The sequence below is a fragment of the Sparus aurata genome, chromosome 10, assembly GCF_900880675.1.
Source record: "Sparus aurata chromosome 10, fSpaAur1.1, whole genome shotgun sequence".
In the NCBI taxonomy this organism is placed as follows: Eukaryota; Metazoa; Chordata; class Actinopteri; order Spariformes; family Sparidae; genus Sparus; species Sparus aurata.
In genome coordinates, this window is record NC_044196.1 from 30,222,973 (window position 1) to 30,248,570 (window position 25,598).

The 25,598-nt window shown below is 45.5% G+C and overlaps 1 protein-coding gene across 1 annotated transcript; it reads left to right on the forward strand.

Moving 5' to 3' along the window:
- The first annotated feature begins 938 nt into the window (after window positions 1–938).
- On the forward strand, window positions 939–14,530 carry trmt44 (tRNA methyltransferase 44 homolog). Its single transcript, XM_030430804.1, has 11 exons — window positions 939–1,533; window positions 1,614–1,731; window positions 2,504–2,723; window positions 2,812–2,880; window positions 3,312–3,419; window positions 5,737–5,808; window positions 6,658–6,764; window positions 7,076–7,259; window positions 8,379–8,715; window positions 13,699–13,815; window positions 13,941–14,530. Exons 1-11 carry the CDS (start codon window positions 1,188–1,190, stop codon window positions 14,171–14,173), a joined length of 1,911 nt encoding a protein of 636 aa, XP_030286664.1. The 5' UTR covers window positions 939–1,187; the 3' UTR covers window positions 14,174–14,530.
- The last annotated feature ends 11,068 nt before the right edge of the window (window positions 14,531–25,598 follow it).

Below are 25,598 nucleotides of genomic sequence, written 5' to 3' on the forward strand. Positions count from 1 at the left end.
TGTGGATTTATAGGAAAGTTCACTGCAAATTCACCGATGATGTGCCAGTGAATCTGTCATGAGATGATGTCCAGCAGAACATTGTTCAACACTGACTGAAGTTTGGGCAAATCTGTATGAAAAGGATGCACACACATTTAACATATTTAAATTAGTATGAGATGAAAACATAAAAAAAATAAAAAAAGCAACTTCAATGTGTGTGAAATGATCTCAGACAGAAGAGTTTCTAAAATGTAATACATTTTTATGTCATATGTGGGAAAGGTCATGTCATCTTAATAAGACAAAGTACTTTTTTGTTAGGCAATTACATATATAATACTTTTTTTTTCGATATAAGTTTAATCTGTTTATTGTTTACTAATGTGATATTTGCAAAGTAAACCAAACTAAAACTGAAATACAAGATAAATTCAGAAGAGATAAGTAGAAAACAATAAATAGGATCTGAAAGCACAGTTAGGATCTTATATACATCACATTAGTCTTGGGAGAATATTACCTGAAGTCGCTTTGGACAAAAGCATCTGTAAAATGCCATAAAATTTAAATATAAAATGTAAATAAATTAAATACATGTTTTCACAAACAGGTCTACTTTTGTATTTGTGTTTAATATGTATGTAAAGAATCATGCATCATGTGAAGTATTGTGAGTAGTGTAAAGGATATCAGAGACAACATGTAATGTAATTATTATTAATGATTAACATGATAAATCTTATGACTGTAATTATTAATTTGGGCTCCTAAGAGTGGCAGCCATAAGGCATCATGGTTAATACGTCACAGTCGTAATACTCTAAGTATAATGTGGGTAATTTTATTGCTTAGAGAATAAATCCATGTAGTGGTAACACATCTCTCTAATTGTCATCACACGGTGCCCCTGATGAACTCTGGGCCAGAGCGACAGCGCCCTCTAGTGCAGCCACTCATATCTGTCGCCTGTGTACACGTCATCATGTAGCGACGACATGTTTCTCCTCTTCCACAGGCTAAAGTTGCTAATAAAGCTCAACATTTGTTTGTTAAGATAGAATAAGATTTGTGGAAGTCTGCGACCTTATTTCACAACCAACGTTTATCTCAAAGTGCCATTTTTCTTTATCTACAAAATAAAAGCACCCGGAAGTCCGCTCTCCGTGTGTAAACACATGGCTCCGGGTCGAGTCTGACACCCAATGATGCCCAAACTCTCGGAGTTAAAGTTTCCGGCAGGATGTAAGACTCTCCCCGAAGGCTTCTGGTCCGCCGTGGACGTGTGGATCAAGAAACCTCACGTCGTGAACAAGCGTCTGTGCGGAGTGAAGGAGACAGAGAGCGAAGATGTGGGCAGAGAGGCTCTGGACCTGCTGCTGCTGCAGGATCATCCTGGACTCTCTCAGGACGTGTTCTCCTTCCTGAGCAGCCAGGCTTCACCTGCACGGACACACGAAGAAGACAAACCCTGGTCCTCCAGCGTCAGGACAATCATCCCCAAAGTGAACTGCTATGGGACAACGCTGCAGAAAGAGCTTGTACTCAAAGGTAAGAGCATGGAGGAAAGCTACAACCAAACCAAACCAGACTGTCAGCTGTGTTTTTAAAACTCTCTTTATGTGTTCAAGACTTCACAAGACAGCAGGTGAGCTTCCTGCCATTCGAAGAGGATTCAGGAGGGCAGGTGTCTCTGAAGAGGGGCAACATTCATCAGATCCAGCTGATCAGTCCGGACTGTGAGGAGTGGTGAGTGTCTGCGTGCTGAACAGAACCACCACCACGGAAGAAGTCCACATTAATGATGCAGCAGGCACTCAGCTCGACTGGCACAATCCGTCTGATCTGAGGTCTGACTATGTTATCTTTGACACAGGATCATTATTACGGCACAACCCAGACTTCTGCAATGAAGTGGTTTAACTTAATCCAGGATATCTTTTCATGCTCGGCGTCCACTGAGAAATACTGAATAGGAACAAAGAAACTAGATAATTAAATCAGTGTTCATCGTTTATTTCACTTCGAACAAGATGTCTAGTGAAGACAAGACAGAGATCCAACATGACAGCCTCATGACACACTGTAAATATTGTATGTTACTGTGGATACATAACCCTGTGTTCGCTGTAGAGCTGCTACGACTGATCGATTAGTCGTCAACTGTTAAATTAATCACAGACAGTTTCTAATGAATTAATATATTGAGACATTTTTTGATTACAGCTTTTTAAATGTGAATATTTCCTGGTTTTCTTGACTCCTCTGTGACAGTAAACACACAGTGAGACAAATATCTTTACGTTGTTGACCAAAAAAACAAACAAAAACATATTTTAAAAAGTCATCTTTGGCAACATGTTATGGCCCAAACATCTGATCGATGTAGATAATCAATCGAGAAAATAACGAACATGACAGACGACACACTTTCTGAGTTGTTTTGAAATTATATTAGACAGAAAACAAGATATACAGTTTATCTAAAGTCTGACTGATGCCTACGAGTGTTTGTCTGCAGGGCCTTGGAGCTGCACGTGTTGACTCCAGACGCGTGGTTCTCTGACGGCGTGGCGTACCCTCGGCTCTCCTGGCTGTCGGCAGACCTGCTCCCCAAACTGCTGCGCTGGGCCACAGAGTGCAAGAGCAGCGAGTTCAGGAGCACCCTGTCGCTGCTGCCGGTGGAGAAGTACAGCGTCATGTACCAGCAGCTGAAGGAGAAGTACAAGGCCTTGGTCAAGGTAAAGACAGAGGGCGGCCCGGCGCTCCATTTATACAATTGTCTTCGTACTTGCGTCGCTGAGTGCTGGTGTTTGACATCCTCACCAGGTTTGGCCCGAGGTCACAGATCCTGAGAAGTTTGTCTATGAGGATGTCGCCATCGCTACGTATCTTCTCGTGAGTTTTTTTAAAATCAATTATTCAATGATGACTGACACTTGACGGTTGATGTGTGGCCTGAAGAAGAAGAAGAAGAGCCCCCCCGTGCCTCGTGTGTCTCTTCACACTTATTTCAAGCGTGTCTGACCGCCGCCAGGTGTACCAACATGTCCGTATATGTTTCTGTAGGCGACGCTCATTTCTATGTGTCACACAGGTGACAGGTGTCGGGTCACGCAACCAAAGCTGGGTCAATCAATTAGAATGTGAAACGTGACCCGCTTTAACCAATTGGCATGTCGAACCAGAGGCAGGGGAAAGTGTGTCAGCAGCAGCAGGTGTCACTGCAGGTGTAGATGAGGTTCTACTGACATGATTGAAAGCTGTGGAGAATATCCGGCAGTATTGAGTGAGTGTGTGTGTGTGTGTGTGTGTGTCACTGTGTGCAGGTTCTGTGGGCCGAGGAGCGAGAGGAGAACGGTCTGACCGACAGACAATCGTTCGTGGACCTGGGCTGTGGAAACGGCCTCCTGGTCCACATACTGACCAATGAAGGGGTGAGTGAGGGGCGGGCCCAGATTCTGATTGGTTTGAATAGAAACATAGAGTATGAAGTAGGGGTGTGCCAAAATATCGATGCTACGATATATCGCGATATTTTGTCTTGAGGTACGTTATCGATACACTGGTGCCAAATATCGATATTTAGAAATGTAAAAAAAAAAAAAATAAAAAATATATATATTTTTATTTATTTTTGGCCCACCACCACAACCCCTCTTCGGAGGACAGCTTTATCTTTATTCAAACATAGGTATACAACCAAGTAAAATTTAAAAAATGGTTTAAGCAGCTCTGAAACCCACACATTTAGATATTTAATGATAGTTGTAGTCAGCGTGTGTGTTAAGAAGAGACACTGTGCAATATACTCTTTGTTTACTTGGCTGTCATTCATGTGAAATTGATTGACAATGTTTTGTAATTCCTGTGAAATGGATTCAGTGCAGTCTTCAGTGACACAGATATCGTGATGTATCGTGGATGAAATTTCTTGCAATATATCGATTGTCGCAGAATCGCTGTATCGTGATATTATCGTTATCGTGGGGAAAATATCGTGATAGTATCGTATCGCGAGGTACCTGGTGATACCCAGCCCTAGTATGAAGCGAAATATCCTTGAGTTAGTTGAACAGCGCTCTTTCCACGGACACATACGTGCTCTCGAGCTCCTGTTTTCGTCTAACCTCTCGACTCGGGGGTAACGTCAGGGTGACACGTGGCCGCTGGCGTGTTAATGTATGATAGAATAGTCTCCGTACGACTGGCTGTGTCAGGTTGATGTGTCAAACCCCGGACACGTGTGGCTTTGTGTTGTGCCGGGCTAACTTTACTATCGTCTGCTACATCAACCGAGAGCCACAGACGCAAACGTGGGCCTTTAAATAATCAGCTGCTGAGGAGTAGAGAATCCGACATGTTTCACATTACACATCACAAAAAGTCATCAGCAGTGTTCAACAGCAGCCACAATACTGAACCAGAACAAACGTTACATATCCATGTTTCATTAATGTGCTGTTGAAAGAGCAGGCAGATGCTTCGCTAGAAAAAACCAGCAGAGCCAACAAAAAATGGAATCATGACGAATTTGAATAAAAAGATATTAGAATAAGCAAAATAATTCACACACACAGAGCACGTAATATTTGAACAGTTTCACCAAAACTGACGCGATCCCTCGACAACTTAGAGCGAAAGTCTCGCAGAAATGCAACCTAGGCTTATTTTGTGAATGTACCCGAGTCAAACCTTCGCGTAAAAGCATGATTACGACGAAAGAGGCACTTTTAAGATTTGCCGCATTTTCGTTTGGGAGTGGGAGTGCTACGGGCACTTTTACGCTAGCATCAAAATTGCTATTTTTAAAAACAGTAAGAAGGCTCGACATAACATGAAACTTTGCTCGTAGTATCACCAGGGTCTCTGCACATGAACACAAGCATTGAAAACATTGTTTGTGTACACAGAGTTTATGAAAATAAAGTTTTTGAACAACTCACGTTAGCAGTAGCTTGTTCCGCTAGCCGCCGTCATGGCAGCCGAGAAGTATCGATCTCCGAGTGCGATGTAACCTGGGAAGAGAAAATGAAAACGAAAATGCGGTAAATCTTAAAAGTGCCTCTAATGTCGTAATTATGCTTTTACACGAAGGTTTCACTCGGGTACACTCACAAAAAAAAGCCTAGGTAGTATTTTGGCGAGAGTTTTGCTTTAAATAGATAAAATACACGTCATAAAAGTAGAATTTAACTAATTATTCTGCTTGACTTCCCCTTCTTGTAACAAGTCATTACAGTCATGCTAGCAGCTCTGTGACGCTCGACTGAGGAGAAGCGGTTCTTTGAGCTAAAACGCTAGCAAGCTAACCCGCTAGCAAGCTAACACGCTCACAATGAAAAAAGCTAAGATACTTTTGTGAAGCAGGTAAAAAGTTTTTCAGTTTCAAATATTTCTCTGGGGCTCTGGTTGTTCATCCTGAGCCGAACACAAATGTCTTTTCTAAGTTTCGTGTCAATCCATCCGACAGCTGATAGTAACTCTCAGTTGAGTTGACCGCTCTGAGCGCCTCTTGTTAAGCGCTGGCCCCTCACAGGACGAGTCTTTCAATCAGCCTGATTGTCCCTGGCAGCTTAATCAATGACACGGGGCCCGTTGAGCCCAGGCACATCTGCAGCACCGTGTCGCCCGAACAGCCAGTCGCAAACCGAGACGGGTGTAATTGAATGTACCCACGGCGGTTTGAGGGTGCGAGTGTGGATGTGGCTCAGGGCGATCAGCCGCTGACCGTCACGCCTTCTTGTGTTGCAGCACCCTGGAAAGGGCATCGACGTCCGCAAGAGGAAGATCTGGGACATGTACGGCCCCCGGACCCTGCTGGAGGTGAGTGGGCCGAGCACCGAGAAAGGGCGGATTAACTGCAGCCAAATTCGGCTTTTTAATTAGTGTTATTATCTTTTCGCGTGGAATTCATATCGCACGCTGCGTCGTCTCAGCTGTCAGCGCCCCCTCACTGCTCCGCTGTGGAGCCCCGGTTAACTCTTGATTGTGCAGCATTATCAGACGCATTTTTCAACACGAGGAAATCTTTTACTTTAATTTGCAATTCCACGATCAGCGAGCACGATAAAGATAAAGATGTGATATGATGGAACGCTGCCGATGGAGCCTGTGGTGAGATTTTCCCCCCAACTGTTTCCGAAAAAACGAACATTTGCAACATTTGCAGGGAAACTCTGCCCCCCCCCCCCAAAAAAAACACGCCACCTTCCTGTCTGCCTCCCAGCCTCAGTCATTCATTTGACAACAAGCTGCTGACTGCTTCCATTTCAGCTCATCTATTATTGACAGACTTCTGTGGAGCGGACGTGGCAGAACAATCCTCGCGTGGCCCCAGGAGGAGCCGTGCCCGGGGAGCTCTCTCTGAAGCACGCATGCCTCGGTGCTCTCAAACGACATCGACGGGCCGGCAGCCGAAATCTGGATCTGCTGGCTCCGTGTTGTTTTGTTTACGTAAACGCCATCATGTGCTCCATTCTAAAGACCCGATGAATGCTCACCCAGGTGACATCGACAGGTGCTCTGGGAGATTTTAAAGAGTTTTTCGAAGATTAAAAAAAAGTTCCCCTTCTAAGTCGGGATCCATAAATTGATTTAGAATCAGATCACGCCGTGTGCATCTTCCCTGCTCTGAGGAGCTCTTGTGCTTTTTGGTGTCTTTTGCTATTTCAGGAAAAGGCAATTACCCCCGGCGAGAGCTGCTTATTCCCGGGTACGGACTGGCTGATTGGGAACCACTCAGACGAGCTCACGCCGTGGATCCCCGTTATAGCAGCCAGGCGAGTCATCAGCAGACACAATCTCACTCAGCAGCTCAAGTGCCAGCTGATCTCTCCAATTGGGAATATCATCATGGACGTGTGACTGTGGGTGTGTGAATATGTGTGTGTGTTTGTTGGTTCACTCGTGTGTGTGTGTGTGTGTGTGTGTGTGTGACCACCTGATGGCGATGTTGAGCCTCAGTCCGAGGACGGTTTCTGTCCTGAATCTTGGTGAAAGTAACACAAACTCTTACATTTTATCCCTCCAGACCTGTAACGATCTTTTAGTTTGGCTCTGGGTAATAACTCGCCTTCTGCTCTCACTGCAGGTCCTCTCACTGCTGCCGCTACTTCGTCCTGCCCTGCTGCTTCTTTGACTTCTATGGAAAATACCAGAGGCGCCAGTGTAAGAAGTCTCAGTACAAGGAATACATCGACTTCATCAGCGAGGTGAGCCAAGTCAGCGGCTTCAACACGGAGGAGGACTGCCTGAGAATACCTTCCACCAAACGGGTAGGCCGTCCAGAGTCGGAGCTCTGCTGCTTGACTGTCTGTAAGAGGTGTTGACTATGAGCTTTTGTCATATTGTGTGATTGACATCTTTAACAAGTGTTTTTTCTTTTAATCTGTGCTTCAAAACAAGTTATTGAGTATTTATTTCAAGGGGCCTAGAATTAAAAAAGAGTGCTGAGCCCAAAACATCCTGACCTTCAGCCACTCATGTGCCGTGCTGCAAAACACGCTTTGTCCTACACTTCCCATGATGCAGCTGGATCGTGGGAATGGACCTGTCTTTCAGAACCACCCGCTGTTTGTCACACCGACGTTTTGTAACATATCTGAAGCCTCGAGCCCAAACTGAGACCACCTTGATTGACAGACATCAGGTAAAAGCTGTAGCAGATAAGCAAACCATTAAATGAGAAAACACTTGCAGCCTCCAGAAGACATCATACAGCAACGACTGTGTGTGAAATGGCCTTTTAAACACTGAACAAGTAATACAACAAATGGAGTATTAAGAGATTCAGATTTCAACATCATTGTAACAAACATTTGGCAGTTGGGCTGCTTTGAAAATGCTATGTAATTAAAAGTTTTAGATCTGGAACATGTACTGTCCCTGGGTTATAAAGGACCACAATAACAGAAATGTATTATTTATATATTTATATGAAACACATGTTCACACTCTAACTTCTCACAGTGCTGCCGTGTGTAAAAAGACTCTATAGTAATAGAATGTGTGGGTGGTATAAGTCGAGGCAGCACGCTGGTTTCTTGAATAGCTGCTGCACGTGTACCTGATACCAGTGAAGACGGAGGTGTGATTCTAACTCTGGATGCGTCTCTTTTTTTTTTGTCTCTGGTCTCTTCTGTCTTTTTTTCACCCTGATCTTGAAGGTTCCTTCATTCTGTTGTGGGAGTCATCCGATCTCTCACCTTCTCTCGTCCTTCACACATTTACAGCTGTGCATCACTGCCTTTTCTCCGCCCGAGCCCTGTTTACTACAGACCGATATGTCATTTCCTGCCTTTTTTGAGTTTCTGGTTTCACAGTTTTGAGCGCCGGCGCCGCTGGGAGAGTCGTCCTGACATTCAGCTCGTCTCTCTCTCTCTCTCTCTCTGCAGGTGTGTCTGGTGGGAAAGTCCAGAAACTACCAGCTTCCTGACGAGGCCGAGGCCGAGCAGCGGAGGGCTCATTACGTCGAGAGCCGCCAGACTGCCTCCGGGATCACAGGTCAAAGGTCAGACATCAGACGTGATGGGGAAAGTTGCCATGAGAACAGAGACAATGACAGGACCCCCGGGAGCAGCTGGGGAGCCGGGTTCCAGCCCAGAGACAGGGTTGAAACGGTTCGGAACTGCGCGTCTCTCCCGCGGGACTTTGTTGACGGCGTCGTCCTGCGGGTTGCTAACGTCCTGCTGGGAATGACCGAGGATGACGGCAGCGACTGGAACCGAGGAGGTAAACCGCCACCAGCCACAAAACACCAGAGATAAGCAGACAAATCACACCAGTCTCCCTGGATATGAGCTGCTGCTGAAGTGATGAACAGGTCCTGATTAAATCCAGAGTAGGACACATCATTCTGTGAAGCCTACTCACCCACACTTATTATACCGCACCTTGGGCATTTTCTGAATTCACAACTTTGTAATATCTGTTAGCCGTGCGGCCCACAAAAGGAAGAGATGATTATTAACAGAAGGAGAAAAAAAGGGTTGAAAAAAGTCTCCAGGCTGGCTGGCAACGTGTGCAAAGAATACAGAGTTTATAATGTTTTTATTTTATGTCTTTACGTTTAATAGTTACACTATAAACATTAGAGTAGAAACATAACATACTTCTCTGTGTTAGGAGGAAATCAGGCTCTGCAGGCAAAATGTCTTGATTTAGCCTGCTCAGCTAGTGAAGTTAGCCTTAGCAGGAGTTTAGCTAGGTTTTTGTTTTTTTTATCCGTCATGGTTGGATTTAGCTCCTACATTAACATAATTACTGTACCAATGTGTGTTTAGAGTAGTAAAGACAGGTAGGCAACAACTAATAAGTCATTTAGTTGGTTGATTTAGCTAAGCTCTCCCGCTAGCGTTAGCTCTGTTGCTTAGCTGTCTGGTTGGCTGCCTGTGTGGAGCGAGGGTCCACAGATGGACGACAACAGTTGTTGTGGTTTGCCTTTCTTTTTAATCTCAGGTGTGACTGTTCAATTATATTCTATACCATAACAATTCTTTAAATTTTAAAGATTTAAAGATTTTAAAATGAGCTTCAGGCCTTCAAGGAGTAGTCTGACATTTTGGGAAATAACTTTTTTGACTGAGAAGTGGCTAATAAGATAGCACTGTCAATCTGTGTGCGAGATATGAAGCTACAGACAGCAGCAAGTTAGCGTAGCTTAGCTTAGCATAAAGACTGGTAGCTGCTAGCCTGGTTCTGTCGCATAGTTGTTCACATCGTTTTTATTTTGTATGTTCATGAGCGAAGTGTCATTTGTTTCCTTTTGTGTTAGCTAAGCTAACCGGCTAGCTGTAGCCTTACGGACAGTTATGACTGTCATCTATTTGTTATCATTATCTTTCTGTTTCATCTTTTTTCTCCAGAGAGAAATGAAGTGTGTTCCTTTTAGAATAGCAAACTGTTTCCTCAGCTCGGTGCAGACTGAATGTGTGTTACTGTGTTAGATGCCCAAGATGTAACCTCACAACCTCCAAAACAACCTGGATGAATCACTTGTCACATTTCTCGTCGGTACCTTGAGAATATATTTCCAGGTGCTTCGTGGCACGTTGGCAGCTTCCGCAGCATCTGAACCTCTCGCCCGCACCACCCTGTCATCCCATCTGACCCTCCACCTCTGTCGTCGACGCCCCGCCCCCTCTCGCTATCAGCCGGCAGGGCCTCGGTGACACAGAGCCAAGACACAGTGAACTCTCATCCTCTGCAGCCGGCCTCCTCCTGCTCTGCACCGCACAGTGCAGAGAGGGCAACACACACAACACACACAACACACACACAACACACACACACACAACACACACAAAACACACTGTTACTCACACACCGCCCACGCTTCACCTTTGTCAGCGCCTCTGCTGCCACACACAGACACACACACAGACACACACACACACACACACACACACACACACAGACACACACACACACACACACACACTCACACACACACTGAATGACACAAGGAGATGAGCACTACTATGATTAAAACAGAAGATTCCCCGTCAGGATGTCAGCGGCGAAATTAGAGGTAGAAAATCTGCGGCAGAGCGAATAAAGGGAGCGCGCGGCTCTGCGCAGAGATGACGGGATGAATAATGCACCACCAGCTATGATTTATGCATGAGTATGCATTTGTATTGAGGTATTCCTACCAGTTATCTGCTGTGTAAGAACAAAGGGTAACTTCAGGGTGAGTCAGCCTTTATTGAACAGATCCAGGAGGGCTCAGAGTCATCGGAGGGAGATTGTGAGATTCGCTTTCTCTTCACTGTTGATGCATCCTGGAAAGAGTGTGAGCATTATTGATATTCCAATATATCAGTTTTTGATATTGAAAGACACTTCAGCAGAGTCTTTGTCATATATTAGTGTTTAATTTGAATTTTCAGCGACTCCTGAGCTCCTCGTCTTCTGCATAGATGTCAGCTTTCTGCCCGGGAAAGTGACTAATTTAAGTGCCAAATGCAGCTGTCCACTTCACTTTGAGTGAAGTTACTAACTCCTACAGGCTGTGCTGCTGACTGCAGTTACGCAATCGTGCTGAGAACAGAAGTCAGTGTGTATCTTTACATTTAACATGCAACACTTAGACCTCAAATCGGGAGAAATCAGTCAGATCTGGTTTCTTCAACAGAAAGTCAGACACTTGACGGAGCGTCTCGTGTTGATGTTGGCCATATTGTTTCTGTGTGAATGAATTGGTTCTGTGTGAGCGATCGGGTGTACGCGGGCACAGTGTTTATTAGATGTTACTGATGGGCGGACGCTGCCCGTCGCGACACCTCTAGGTGTAAGTTGTGCTTCACAGAATCATCATCCTCTTTAAGACCTGCAGGCCTCGCTGATTTAAACTGCTCTCACATGCACTGTGAGATAACACCCTCTTCGTGATATTAGAGAAGATGAATCAAATGATCTGTCGGTCAATATTTACAGCCGGTGTTAGTCAGCAGTTTTGGACTGCTGGTGTGACAAAATCAGCGTATCGGCTATATGTCATCTTGGGCTCTGGGCAGTAGATTATTAGTAGATTAAGTTATTCTGAGTATTATTAATGTGATTGAAGAGTCTGGTGGCGCACTACGTCGCAGCGCGTTTTGCTTGTAACCATTTATAGCCACGTTTGCTCTGGTGAGCTGTGGGCAGTTCAACTACAGAGTGATGCTAACAGTTTGTAACGAGTCCAGAAGTTGTAAACGCACCGCGATGTCACCCACGGGTGTGCGGACCGCGATTCTGAAGCCTCGTGTTTGACATCACGGTTGCATCAGCTGTCAATCATTTGGTAGCCCCGCCCTCCTGCGTATCCTGCTTTTATCATCTATTTTACTATAAATGTGAAATTAATTTACGTATCAAACATCCTGCTCTGTTGAAGAAGACTTGAAGCTAGGGATTGAGACCATCAACTCATCAGATAACTGTAAACTAAGATAATAAATCAAGACAGAAGTAGGCTCGTTCTCTCATAAGCTTACATGACACCGGCTTGATTTTGAAACCAGTGGGCTTCACCCTGCTGGCCATCAGAAAGACTGCAGGCTAAAACTATCTCAGTATTGTTAGTTTCATTGTGTTCTCTCCTCTCCCTCCCGGTTCCTCATCTGGACCCCGTGGAACAGGTCCGACTCTCCGGTCGGGTGAAGGCCGTGAACTGTTTTGGGATCGTGTCCATCAGCGAGCAGCAGCCGTGTGTCACAGATTGATCCTTTTAAATGTTTTAGTCACCACTCAGCAGACTTGCAGCTGATTCTGTCCACTCAGCCTGATTCTGAATTGGCTTAAGTAGCAAAAAACAATCATCCACAACAAGCAATCAGTCAGCGGCCATCTTAGCGGTCTGCGCAGGGGACGTTCAACATTAAAGAATAATCCGACTGTACACCAGGCCGGGCCGTTAATTATGGTCCGCGTTGGTCTTAGTCCAAACAGAGTCGACTCTGTCAATACTGACCTTCTCCCATTAATCCCCATTAACATCCCGGGCAGTAAAGGGCAGCTCTAAACGCCGTATTGATATTATATTAAGGCCTGGAGCTCCCTGGCGTCTCTGCTGCAGGACGGCAGTCTGCCCGGTTTCACACTCTGCAGCGTAGTTTGGCGGCGCGAGTGTCTGTGAAAGTGGGAGTGTGTCGCATATTTTGGGGATTATCTCAGCAACAGGACCGGCTAAATTTAGGACGCATTAAAGTGGACAATATGTTTTTTCTCATGGATTTCAGAAAAACAAGCGAGAACAAGTGAGAACAAGTGAGAACAAGTGAGAACGTCACGGCTCTAAATGCAGCCGCAGATCTCCTGTGACTTTAATTAAATTGACCAGGTGAACGTGGATCCGGCGCTCAGGCAGAATATTCAAATTCCCTCGCGTTGAATCATCTCTAAGCCGGCGGGGATTGCCCGAAGTGCCACCAGAGGTTTTGCTGTTAAAGCGAGATGAAGATGGCATTAGAGCGTCTGCAGATTGAGGTCAAATATTGTTTATGAAAAGGCACAAAGGAGCTTTAGAAATCCTGCCGCGCGTCCCTCTCCAATATGAGGAGGTGGAGAGGGAGGATTGTCATTTCTGCAAACCAAAGGTCAGCCCTGATTGAATTCTCTTCTGGGGGAAAAAGGGCAACGCCAGAAATACAGAAAAAAAAAAAAAAAAGCCTCCTGAATCGGAGCCCAGAGGCGAGGTGCTGCGAGCTCGAAGGGGGCGCGCCGCTCATCTGCGTCCCATTGGCTGAGCTCGCAGCACAGGCTCTGTGTGTTTCAGTATCCCCCTGCCTCCTTCTTTTTTGCTCTTTGGTATCCAAAATAACCGTCCCGGTGGGAAAGTGACGCCGGTGACTCACGCTCTCGAGCGGGCCGGTGGGGAGATGCAGCGGTGAAATGCATGCTGGATGCTCTGACAGCTTGTTGGAGCAGCTTTAAATGGGCACACTTCACAGCCCTGACTAACACTGAGAGACAGTGACAGAGGTGTTTTTTGTCCGTGTAAAATCTTCTGTTTAAAGCAGTTGTGGATATATATATATGTGTGTGTACATGTCAGTCCACAGACACAGATGCTTTTTTCTCCCTCTGTCATGGCGGGGGAAGATTATTTCTGCGCACGCCTGCAGCGCCGTGTTAATATATTGATGAACGTCGCATCGATAGACCTCCTGCCGCTCCTTTGTCACACTGTTTCTTTGCTCTGGTCCTTTCATCCCGCCCCCTCCTCCGCAGGCAGCCTCTCTGTGAGCGAGGTCGCCGGGCTGCTGGAGCAGGAGACCCTGCGGCGGCTGAAAAAGGAGTGCGGAGGTCTCCAGACGCTGCTCAAGAACAACCACCAAGTCTTCAGAGGTAGCCGGACTCGTCACACTTCTTCACAGCTCAGTCTAAATAACAACAGAGGAAGCTAGTTTATTTATTGTTCATTGTACTGTGTTACACTGATTCCCGCCTCCTGTCGCTTTTTCCTCTTTCAGTGGAAGGAGGGAGGGTGTACGTCAGAGACTGGAGGGACAGGAAGGCCTCCAGGGCGAGTACCAAGAGGACGCCGGTGGCCCCCGGGGCCCTGAAAACCCGTCCCTGCTGGTTTCATGACCATCACCCTCAGCGCTGCCCCCTGCAGGCCGAACACTGCGCCTTCGCCCACGGACCGGAAGACCTGCGACCCTCGACGCGACCTCTGAAGAAGACGAAACGCGACGCCTTCTGATTGGCTCGTTCCTCCTGAACTCAGAGCGCCTTCTGATCATCAGCGTTCAGGTCTGTTCAGCCACGAAAGCCACGGAGAGGAAGGAGTTCACTTCCAAGGGGTTTTATTGATGTGACGTTACATCATTTCTGGGAATTGAGGTTTTTGAAATATCACAGTATCGTCTTTCGTCCGCGAGACGCCTCCCGCTGCAGCTTCGGTCTCACAGCTGGAGCTCGCCAACTCCTCTGGTCTACGTTGTCCGCTGAAATGTAATTTCCAGGGATTATCCTTTTGTATTTATTTAAGAAGTGGACTTGTTCAGCTCCCAGCCGTGTAAACTCACTGTCAACTTGTATTAAAGTGTGTTCCAGGTAGCATCTTGGTATTTATTTAAAGATTACCGAGTCGATCTTCTCGACTCTTGGCTGTTCTGTTTTTATCATTTCTCGTCCCGGTGAGAGGTTGTTTTTTTTTTTTTTTCATCCGGCACTCCAACTTCTAACTCCGCTGCAGCAAAACTTTAAAAGCTTTCACAAACATCACTCCGACGGTTAATTCACCTCAGACTGGTGCTTTGAGGTTCGCAGCCAGGGCGGAGGATAAAGACCGGGTGGCGCTCGAACAAAGTAAATGTTAGCACTATGAATTATTTGTTGGCGGGAGTCGAGGGCGAGCTGCATGTCGTCCCCTCCGGACGGCGCTTCACTGCTGAGTCGCTCCGACACGGTTTGCCGTCACCCTGTGGCTCAAATGTCAAAGACACTGAGGCCGAGCCAGGTGAAAGGGGGAGCGAGCGACGACAGTCAGACCATTTTAATCCGTCTCTGTGCAGATATCGATTATAAGTTGATGAGGATGCTGGAAATATTGTCGTCAGCAGCAATTTAATAAATGTGGATCGATATCACAGGATCTGTAGCGATGTGCTGAGTGCTGTTCTCATTAAACGACATCTTGGTCGTCAGTTTTTGTCCCGTTCGAGTCCACTAAGGTGCTAAATGACTCCTGGGGTTAAAGGCTCAGTTCACACAAAGCATAGTAAAAACATTTTCTCATATTTTCTTTCAGAATAAAACAAATGAAATGTTCGAAAAATGACTAATTGCCTTCTGTTTTTGACTTGTCTCATAATTTGGAGTTAAAAACATTATATTTTGACTCGCTATCTTTTACTTTTGACTTAGCATAGTTAGTTAGTTTGACTTGTTAAATCTAAATTTTGATTAATATAGTTGTTGGAGTTAAGTAATGTCTGACTTAATTTTGCAACTCTATATTTTGGTATATATTATTTGGGTTATTATTCTTATAGGTTTAACTTAGTTTCTCATATATTTGTCTATAAAAATATCAGTCTGACTTTAAAAGTCCTAACTTACACTTACTACCCACTTTTACACATTGCTATGTCGGTATTTTTTATTAAGTATTTTATGGTAATTGTGACTTAGCATCTCCTACACTTGGTTTTTTCCATAACTTAGATGAAGTGACCCTGTAAAAAGCTCTGTACTAAACCGAGCGGCGTGTCCAGTCTCAGGTAGCTGCTCTGCACATAATCGTTCCTCAGTATTCCTGCTCAGAGTGTAAAATCCATCCTGACATCCAGGGTTAGTTACATATTAGCAGCCTGGCAGCTCCCGTATCCCCCCGGAGCTCAGAGGCCGTGTCACTGATGACGGGTTCATCATTCTGAGCGCCGATGGATAATCCATCGAAGAGGAAAGTGTGGACGTAACGGACGGTGGAGCTGAAGGTGAGTGTGGTTATTTTCTGACGGGCGGTCTTCGGTCATAATGTGTTCCGCTCTGTGTGGGTTCTAATGACCTGTTTAAATCATTTCCCCCCCCCCACATCATTATGGTTCCTGGAAGAAATCAATTCATGAAAACACTCCTGCCACCGCGGGCCCGCAAAGATCACCCCGTCCAATCGACCCGCTGCCCTACATTTAACTGCAGAGGAGCGTGACGTGGCCGGGGGAGCGGAGGCGTTCACCGGCCCGGCGTCCGCACACTCGTCCTGACCTGCTGACCCCGGCCCTTTCTGACCGCTCTCCAACAGGCAATCATTACGACGCTGTTCGTGTCCGCCTCGCACCGCTGCCCCGGAGACCAGAGGGGGAGACTCAGAGCCCTCCTCCACCCTCCTCCACCCTCCTCCTCCTCCTCCTGCCCACACTGATGAGTCTCCCTCCCCTCACGTAGACGCGTCGTAGGAGGTCAGAGGAATGCATCGATCTGCCAGAAACGACTGATGAGCGTTTACTGTTTTCTAGCTACAACATGCATAACGAAAGAAGTCCAGACGTCCAGGTTGAAACTGGGTTTTAATTGGTTTGTTAGATGCTGAGCTTACTTTTACTCACCCTGCTGAGGGTTGTAAAGAACAGTTAGCCTAATCTAAAGATCTAATGTCGTCTCGGGAAGGTGGAAAGTAAGGCGACGAACAAAAACATAATGCGAGACATGTGTTGTTGGCCTCTTTAGAGCTTTTAAAAATTAATACAAACGATGTATTGGCTGGATTTGAAATCTCACCGGCTACATTATGCATCAATAAGCTGGAGGCTGGCGTGCACGCGTCTCAGGAGAGACGTGAAAGAAGAGAGAGCGGCGCGCTTGTTGACGCTCGTTTGCGGTTGTAGGCTCTAGGGGTGGCGTAGAAGCTCACGTCCACTCAAGCGAACTGTCAGTCACCTCTATTTACAGAACAAAAGCATCTGTAATTACAGTTTTTCCCGACCACACCCCCTTCCCGATTGGCGAAATGTATTTTGTCCACGGCGCTTGAAGAACTTCTCGTCACCACTCGAGAGTTCATTCGTTAGATGTGAAAATTTTAACAAAATCCCAACTCCAGGTTTGATTTGCAGGATCTTTCAGGGCTCTCGATCACACAAAAATACGTCCTGATTGTAAGACAGAAACACACACACACAAAAAAGGTAAAAGCTGGCTCCTGTATCAGGCTGATCTGCTGTAAATGTGTGCGACAGCGGCTCAGAACGTGACTTTGATCGTTTTAACTAAAGCTGAAAACAAGCATCAGACTGTTTGAATAGCAGCTGCATGATAACAACATGCCTTCCCGTGTCCGGCGTAACACCGGGATCCTGCTGCTGTTCCGTCGGAGAACTATGAGAACAATGTAAACAAACTGCTTCCTCTTAAACTTGATCCGACTTTCGCAACGTCTGATCCTCCAGCTACTTGTTTACTCTGCCAGCCGCTCTTCGCATGTCAGCGATGTCGGGGCAATATCCAAAGAAAGTGAACCGTCTTTGTTTTTGTACGTGTGTTTTATAGATGCTGAAAGCGAAAGAAAAGGGCAGAGGGGAACACATTAGCAGACAGACAGAATCTAGGTCAGGGAGAAGAGAAGTGGCTGCATTTCTTTTGCCGAAGCCAACAACTTTCCCTGTGTTCCCCCTCATGCTTTATTCATCGTGGCACCATGGGGGCCCCCGATGTAATGTGGCGTCTCCAAGACACTATTTTGGACGTACAGAAGTCTCGCTCGGCAAAGCGAACCATGTAGGACTGCGACGCTGACGGCTGTCACCGCAATGAAATCCTTTGTTTGATTGCCTCAGGATATCTCATCTCTCTCTGTTCTCGGTGGTATTTTTATTTGGGAGTGTTCTGTAGAGGCGGGTTGTTTCAGTACACTCAGCCGTGTGTGTGTGTGTGTGTGTGTGTGTGTGTGTGTGTGTATCTGCTCGAATCTGTCGGGCTGCACAATGAAGATGTACTGAACGTACAGTTCACTGAGCCTGAGCTGTAATAACGCGGGCAGATTTACCACTTGAAGTGACTGGTCATTGATTTTCATGCATTGGACAGTTCATTAGCATTAGCCAGCTAGATGAGCTAACGTTAGCGTCATGATTTGGTTGAAAACACTGTATCCCGCTTAACTTTTAGTGATCCAGCTCGTGAACGTGCATCAGATGTGCTCTTAACGGCGCGATGGCCAACATGTCGGCTGTGAACTGAGTCTACTGGAGCTTGTTAATCCGAATATTATATCTATGGTAGGAAAAAGATCAGCCTGTTCTTACGTAACCCCTTATTGGCCGCTGCTTAGGGTACAGATTAGCCTACACACACACAGGTTCAATATTTATGCTTTATTAATTATTGTGTTTTAAAATAGTAGCCATGTCCCACGCTCAGCACAACGAGAGAAAAGGCTTGTAAGATGACGAACAGTGATGTGCACAAGGGGGGGGCAGGGCAGTCGCCCCCCCTCGTGGCCCAATTGTTGAAAAACGCGCGCTAAAGTGCCCTCCTGAGAGCCAAAACGCGCGCTAAAGTGCCCTCCTGAGAGCCAAAACGCGCGCTAAAGTGCCCTCCTGAGAGCCAAAAAAGCGTGCCAAAGTGCCCTCTTGGTTGGCAAAACACACTAAACTGCCCCCTTGGCTGGTTAGAACATGATAAACTGCCCTCTTGGGAGCCAAAACACGCGCTAAAGTGCCCTCTTGGGAGCCAAAACGCGTGCTAAAGTGCCCTCTTGGGAGCCAAAACGCGCGCTAAAGTGCCCTTCTTTTCGTCCCTGCCCTTCAAAAAGTCTGCGCACGCCACTGATGACGAATGATCTAATTTTTTGAGAAATGTTAAAGCCATCTTGAAAAATGTGTTGAGCTAGCATTGTTGGAGTGTAGGCTAAACTCCCCCAAAAGCTTACAGAGCATGAAAGATGCTAACGTTGATCTGATGTAGTAACATCTCGGTCCGGCCCAATATCTCGGACCCCGTGTGTGGGACAGTGGATATGTCAGTGGTGCCCCTGGCCTTGACGGTAACGCTGGACTACTTCTTGGTTGTGAACAGTTTAGCCGGACATGCTAACATTTGCAGCTAATCTCCCACAGCGGGTACAGCCCTATGTTCCCACAGCCCATGTGTTCGGCCTCTCGATGTAGAAAAATACTAATAAGAACATTTAAAGGAATTCAACATGAATGAAAACACTTGTGTCTACTTCTTCAAACTTTGGTCTTTCGCTTACTTTAAAGGAAGAACTCCTGGGGGGATTTTCAACCACAGGAACAAGTTGACAACAAGTCTTTAATCCTCTCCCACATGAGCTTCCACGAGTCGAGGAAGATAAGATAAGAGATAAGGGTGTTAGGCTCTCCGCCGGTCACACCTGGCGCTCCACAGATCCACCCATTTTTCGCCGTTGAACATGTGCTGCTTTTGAAGTTCCACATCTTTTCTAGCTGTGTGATCGGCAGTGGAGAGCAGCCAAGCATGGATGGTGGCACTTCTCCTCAACGCAGAGCTGGAAATACACGATGCACGCATGGGCCGTGCCGTGGCATCCGTCCAGCACTCATCCAGTTAAAATTAGAACAAGTTCCTGCGAGTATAAAGCCTTCGCATCGGTCATTTATCTCTGATTAATCCCATTTATTGAACCAGAACAGAGAGATATCCTTTGCAGCAGAACCGAGGATCGATCCACAGCACCGAAATATATTTTGTCGCTTGTCGAAAGCTGCCACTCGGGAGCCGATCCACTGAATGAATATTTGATGAGATGTTAATCTAACACTGTGTTCTGCATAAAATGGGATGCCTCGCAGAGTGTGAATTCCCACTCTCCCAGTCCTTTCCCCCCACTGCTCATCAGATCAAAATATAGATTGTCCTTTTTCTTGCACTATCAGATTACCGCCTGTTTCAGTCTCAGCAGCAGCAGCTGCGTCGGAGTCTGGGGATGTCAAAGTGCTGAGTGCTAAGGTTACATGTTTACATGACCATTTTCATCTGTGAAACGCTTCAAACTCCCTTTTTTTTTAAACGGATGACATCTGTTTTTCCTCTTAGGCATTTAAAAAAACTAAAAAAGTCCAATTGAGCTTTTATTCTGATCGTAGAGCAAACTGCCAAACTGACAGCACAGGGTGAAAAACATACAACTGTGATTTCTGTTTCGTAGCACAGATAATTATTCCCGTGTCTCTTTAACCAACAAACACAAGCTGCCACTATACCTGCACCGCGTTAGCATTAGGCTAGCACAGAGGCTAACGGCTTCTTCTTCAGTGTCGCATCAACAACGCCAGCGGTGACGCCGCAGTCACGCTCCACACAGCTTCCAGGTTTTTGCTCCAAAAAGTGTTACGAAAGGAACGATTCAACTGAAGTACTATACGATTCTGATGAACGCGTTCTTTACTTGAGTTTTGACATTTTCTGCAAACCATTGCAGTTTGTAGGCACATGTTGTATTTTTGAGTCACTCTGACAAAGACACAGAACAAACAAACACTAGGGGTGGGCAGATCGATCCAAATATCGATAGTATCGATATCAAGGTGAGTATCGGTATCGGATCGATAGCGTGATGAGATCGATATTTTTGTTGTAGTTTCTCTTCTATAAATTCAGCAAATCGCTTGTATTTCTTCACAGAGTTTGTGTGACTCAGGTTCACTGTAACTGTAACTGAAAAATATATACTTAAATATAGATTTTAGATATGTTTAGATATGTAGCCTACCTGAAGAATATAATATACCTTTTGTGTATCTGTTGAAGGAACATTAGTATTCCTATTTAGGCTACATGCAGATAGGTTATAGATTGAATTATGTTAAATATAATTTTCTTATTTGGCTAAAATCTTTGTCCTGTGTTTTATCGTTATTATAATCATGGTCAACTAATTATAGGCAAAAGTACAAAATCATTCATTGATCAGAAATTTTCAAGTAAAAAGTATCAGTATCGGTATCGGCAATACTGGCCCTGTATTTACTTGGTATCGGATCGATACCAAAATTTGCCCACCCCTAACAAACACTGATTTCGATGACCCAGAAAAATGCTGAATTTCAGATCAGTCGACCCACAGCACTGACTACAGTATAAACATAGGTGCATGTACATATCATTGTTGTGTTGGTATTTAAGTACATTCAATATCAGACACATTAAGATTTTTACCAAAGGGCAATATCTTTACTTTGACTCAAGAAGGACTTTTGGGTACTTTTTTACAACACTGCTCATGTCCTTGGTCGGACTTGAACCAACGGCATCGCGAGAACAAGGTCATCATTGCTGAAACGGTGAACAAGGCATCTGTATAACACCGTCTGAGAATCTGAATGTGGAGGAAAAACACACAAAATATACTTTAAATAACCTGTGTAAACAAGCTGAGCCCGTTTATCAGATGATCAATCACATTTCCATCCAAGCAGTTCAGGATTGGAGCTGATTTTGGCCTTCAGCAGCCTACAGGGCTGAACCAGATGGCATCATTCTTGTAGGACACCAGTTTTCCTCTCCTTCCAGCAAACATGATGCAATATTACATAAAGATCTGCCCTGTTGCCTTCAGAGTGACATCACACCTTTAGCCGATCGTGGTGTGAAGAATCCAGCATCCAGTCCCCGGGAGGTAAACAACTCGCCTTTGCCAACTCGCTAAAGTGAGGAAAAAAAAAAGAGAAGAAGAAGAAGCATCTGACCAACATTAGAGCATCTCGCCGGCTCTGATGTGAAATCAAAATGGGGGGTTACCATAGAGGCAGACCTGAGAAGGGGTGTCGTTACCATGGGAGACGGGCCGGGATGACCCAGATGGCGCAAAAGCAGCTTAGGTGATTGGACCGCTGTGCTTTGACAGCCGCGCTTAGTCAGTCTGATGTCATCCAGAGGAAGCTGCACCACCCAGGAGTCTGCTGTCAAATCGCGACCCTGACCGAACACAAACTGCTCTGTTCCATGACGGATGGAGCGTAATCCTGCGTTTGAAAAAATCAAAAATAAAGCATCATTGTTAACCTTTCATCAAGCACAACCTCTCCAAATACAGAGCTGTGTTATCTGTGTGTGTGTGTGTGTGTGTGTTTGCTTGAGGGTGGACACCGCTGGCAGCCAATAAGGAAAAGTTAAACAGTCCAACAGATACATGTGGCTGCACAGCGGAGGGCAAACAGTGTCAAAACACAGACATGACTGTGGCTGTGCTGTTGGTTTAATTAAAGCCGTTCACTGGAGCGTACGCCTGATTAACGCCGTGTTCACCTGAAGGTCCGTCTGAGACACGCTGGGATACAAGCGCACCGTCCACGAAGCAATGGAACAAGTATTCAGAATCAGTGTTCTTGTTAAATTATCAGAAAACAACAGGACCTTTGTTACACATTCACCGACGCTGGCGGCTGTTCGAGGGTTTGCTCGTCACCAGTGGGACTATTTGTGGTTGCCGTGTTACTCACACAAGTATTTATTTGCCCCGAACAGACAGATTACCTCACTGCACATGAGCCGCAAGCTAGCAAGCAAAAAATATACAAAAACGCATGTGTTTTTGAATTTAGGTCGATCGCTGAACTCAGCACTCACCAGACTCCAGTTCTCGGAAGTCATCCGCTGCTGCAGTCAGGTTGATTAATAGGAGTGAAGATGAATCTACCAAGAGTGGTCAGTGTCGGGCTCCGGATCAGAGCACATTTGTTACTTTGGGTGTTCATTCCTTCAGAATCTCTGGCTCTCTATCCCCTCGTAAAACCACGTTATATAACCATATTATTTTTACTGTTCCAATATTAATCAACAACCAGGATAAACTCGTTTTAGATATGCATCAGTCCCATACAACTGATACAAATGACGTAAAAATAATTTATCGTTGCCACGAGATTTATTTCAAGCTCCTGTAGATTTAAATCAGAGCACTGCATGATGAAGTGTGTCAGCTGGGCTTTATTTCATACGATGCATGGCATTCCGGCTCAAGTGAAAGGTACGCGCCTAAAATATTTAGTGCTGCAGTATGTGGCAGCATGATGATGGTGATGTGTAACCGTCATGTTACTGTGAGAAACATGGCCATGTGATAACATTCAACATGTGTTTGAGCGAGAGCCCAAACCAGACGGATCAGAAGGACGGCCTGCTCCTGCTGAGCCGTCTGCTATAGATTAGATTGATCCATCCGTCTCGTCTCTAATGAGATTCTCTCGGTCTTTAACATGATGACAAAGAGCAGAATCCACATACGGCGGACGCTTTCATTATTCAAACCAGCCTGCATGTCCACGTTCAAAACAAGCAGCCGCTTTCAAATGGCTTTGCTCAATCTAATCGCGCGTTGACAGGAATGTTTGGTAGCCTCTTCCTTGCTTTTAAAGACTCTCTCTGCCTCCCCAGAGAGGGAAAGAGTGGGCGACGTCTGCTGGAAATAGCACCCGTCGAGAAAGGATGAATCAACGCTGCACCTTATGCTTAATTAAAGATTAACGAGAAATTGCTAGCTGATGTGGAGGTTGCTCAAAGCCTCACTTTACTTCTCTGATTAGGGGGTTACGTAACACTGGTTAATACTGCATGGACCGCGCTGAAACAGTAATGACATCTGCCAGTGTGGCAGAATCAATCCTGCTGTGACGGGCAGCAACATTTGAAGCTAGTGTTTTGCCAAGACATTGATTAATTGGCTGCTGCAGCTGCTAAATCACTTCAATCATACTGATTTGTACCTGAATTAATGATGACCCCCCCCAACGAAAGAGTCCAAGTGGTTGGAACTTCATTGTGTCGTCTCTTCGTTTGAGACTCTTGATGGTTGTTGTGACGGAGTAATGAACTACTGCTGCTAACTGCTGCTGCTAACTGCTGCTGCTGCTTACTGCTGCTAACTGCCGCTGCTGCTTACTGCTGCTGCTAACTGCTGCTGCTCCACTGACCTGCACATTTACAGGTTTTAAAAAGCTGGTACTTCTTACAGTATATCTTTTCTGTCAGCCTCAATCAGGTAAACACAACAACCTCAACAACCACCACCACCACAACACAACAACACACCACCACCACAACAACAACAACAAACCAGACTATTAAAAAAATAAGAGAGCAGAGAACAAACAATCAATCAAACAACATCCACCTGCAACAACAAAACTTTAAACAAAACAACAACAAACAGCAGCTACAATAAAACAAACAACAACAAAACTTTAAGTAAAACAATGACAACAACAATCAAAGGAAAAAACACAACAAAGAGCGAACAACCAATCAAACAACATCAACCTACTAAAACAAAACTTTAAACAAAAGAAATGACAACAACAACAACAACAACAACAAAACAGCAGCTACAAATACAACAACCAAAACAAGCAAACAAACAACAACAAAACTGATAAGAACGACAAAAAAAACAACAGTCAAAAAAAACTAAACAACGAACTGCTACAAAAACTTGAAACAAAACAACAAACAACAATCACAGTAAAACCACAACCAAAACAAAAAAAAACAAACAGAAATCAATCCTGTTCTCATATCAGTCGTTACTCAGTTCATTCAGTCAAGGTAACAGACGTACCTCACTGGATGGAGCGTCAGGTGGAGTGTGAACATGCAGTGTGGAAACAAACACCTCACTGGAAACAGTCAACTCCTCCTGATCTGCATCGGTTTAAAATAAACCTCTTGTCTCGGATGTAGACGGACTTGGAGCAACATTTACATTTTACTGATCTGGTCTTTTCACTCAGAACGGACAGCACCTTCATCTTTTACTAAAACACGTTTTTATTTATGGGCACAGCCAGTGGGAGTAGTTGTAAACACACCCACACACACACACACACACACACACACACACACTTGGGAACGGCCCAGTACAAGTACATTCTTGTTCTTCTGGCAAGTGATCCGTGAAGCTTGCTCGCCGCTGTCCTGACGGAGCTCACTTCCTTTGTGCAATTCAAACCAGTGAGTTCTGCTGCTTCATGTTTCCGGTCCTGTCGCACACCGAACATCCTGATCCAAGCACCACTATGGCCTTTGAATCCTCATAAATATCTGATGACTGTGTGCCTCTGCTGTGTCAGAAAGACTAATGTGGCCGTCCTGAACCAGAGCAGGTTGTAGTCACTACTTTCCTGCTCGGCCGCCCCGTGACTCATGAGACTTATCGAGCATGAGTCACTACACTGCCGTCCACACGTTCGAGAGCATCCAGGCCTGGAAAAATGCCTCGAAAGTTGGCCGAAGCAGATGCCTGTGGATGCAGTGTGTTCTGGGGGAGTCTTGTCCTCGATGCTGATGGGTCGCAGAAAACACCAGACAAGGATGAGTAAGAGCGGAGGTACTGTAAGATGGAGGGCAGGACAGACTTCTACCACGGGGGATTCCTCTGCAGATCAGCCTGTGTGTGTGTGTGTGGGGCGGGGGAGACGAAGGCAGAGCTGGAGAACGGTGAGTCAACGCTCAGACTGTGTGTATTTACTATGGCAAGAGGCTGAGGCTCAGGGGACAGCTGGGGAAATTATAGATCACATAATATATTCATGTAGGATATGTAGAGACAGTCTGACGCTGCTGGAACTGTGAACTTTCACAAACTTTAAAACGCACAAAATGAATAAATTGCCTCCCTCTCACATTTGGTGAAAACTGACTGATTT

Bases quoted from the DNA above. Each gene is read 5' to 3' on its own strand.
- trmt44 (XM_030430804.1), top strand. From the start codon at position 1,188: ATGATGCCCAAACTCTCGGAGTTAAAGTTTCCGGCAGGATGTAAGACT. The intron at 5,809-6,657 runs GTGAGTGGGCCG...TTGCTATTTCAG, and splicing joins GCCCCCGGACCCTGCTGGAG to GAAAAGGCAATTACCCCCGG. The intron at 13,816-13,940 runs GTAGCCGGACTC...TTCCTCTTTCAG, and splicing joins CAACCACCAAGTCTTCAGAG to TGGAAGGAGGGAGGGTGTAC.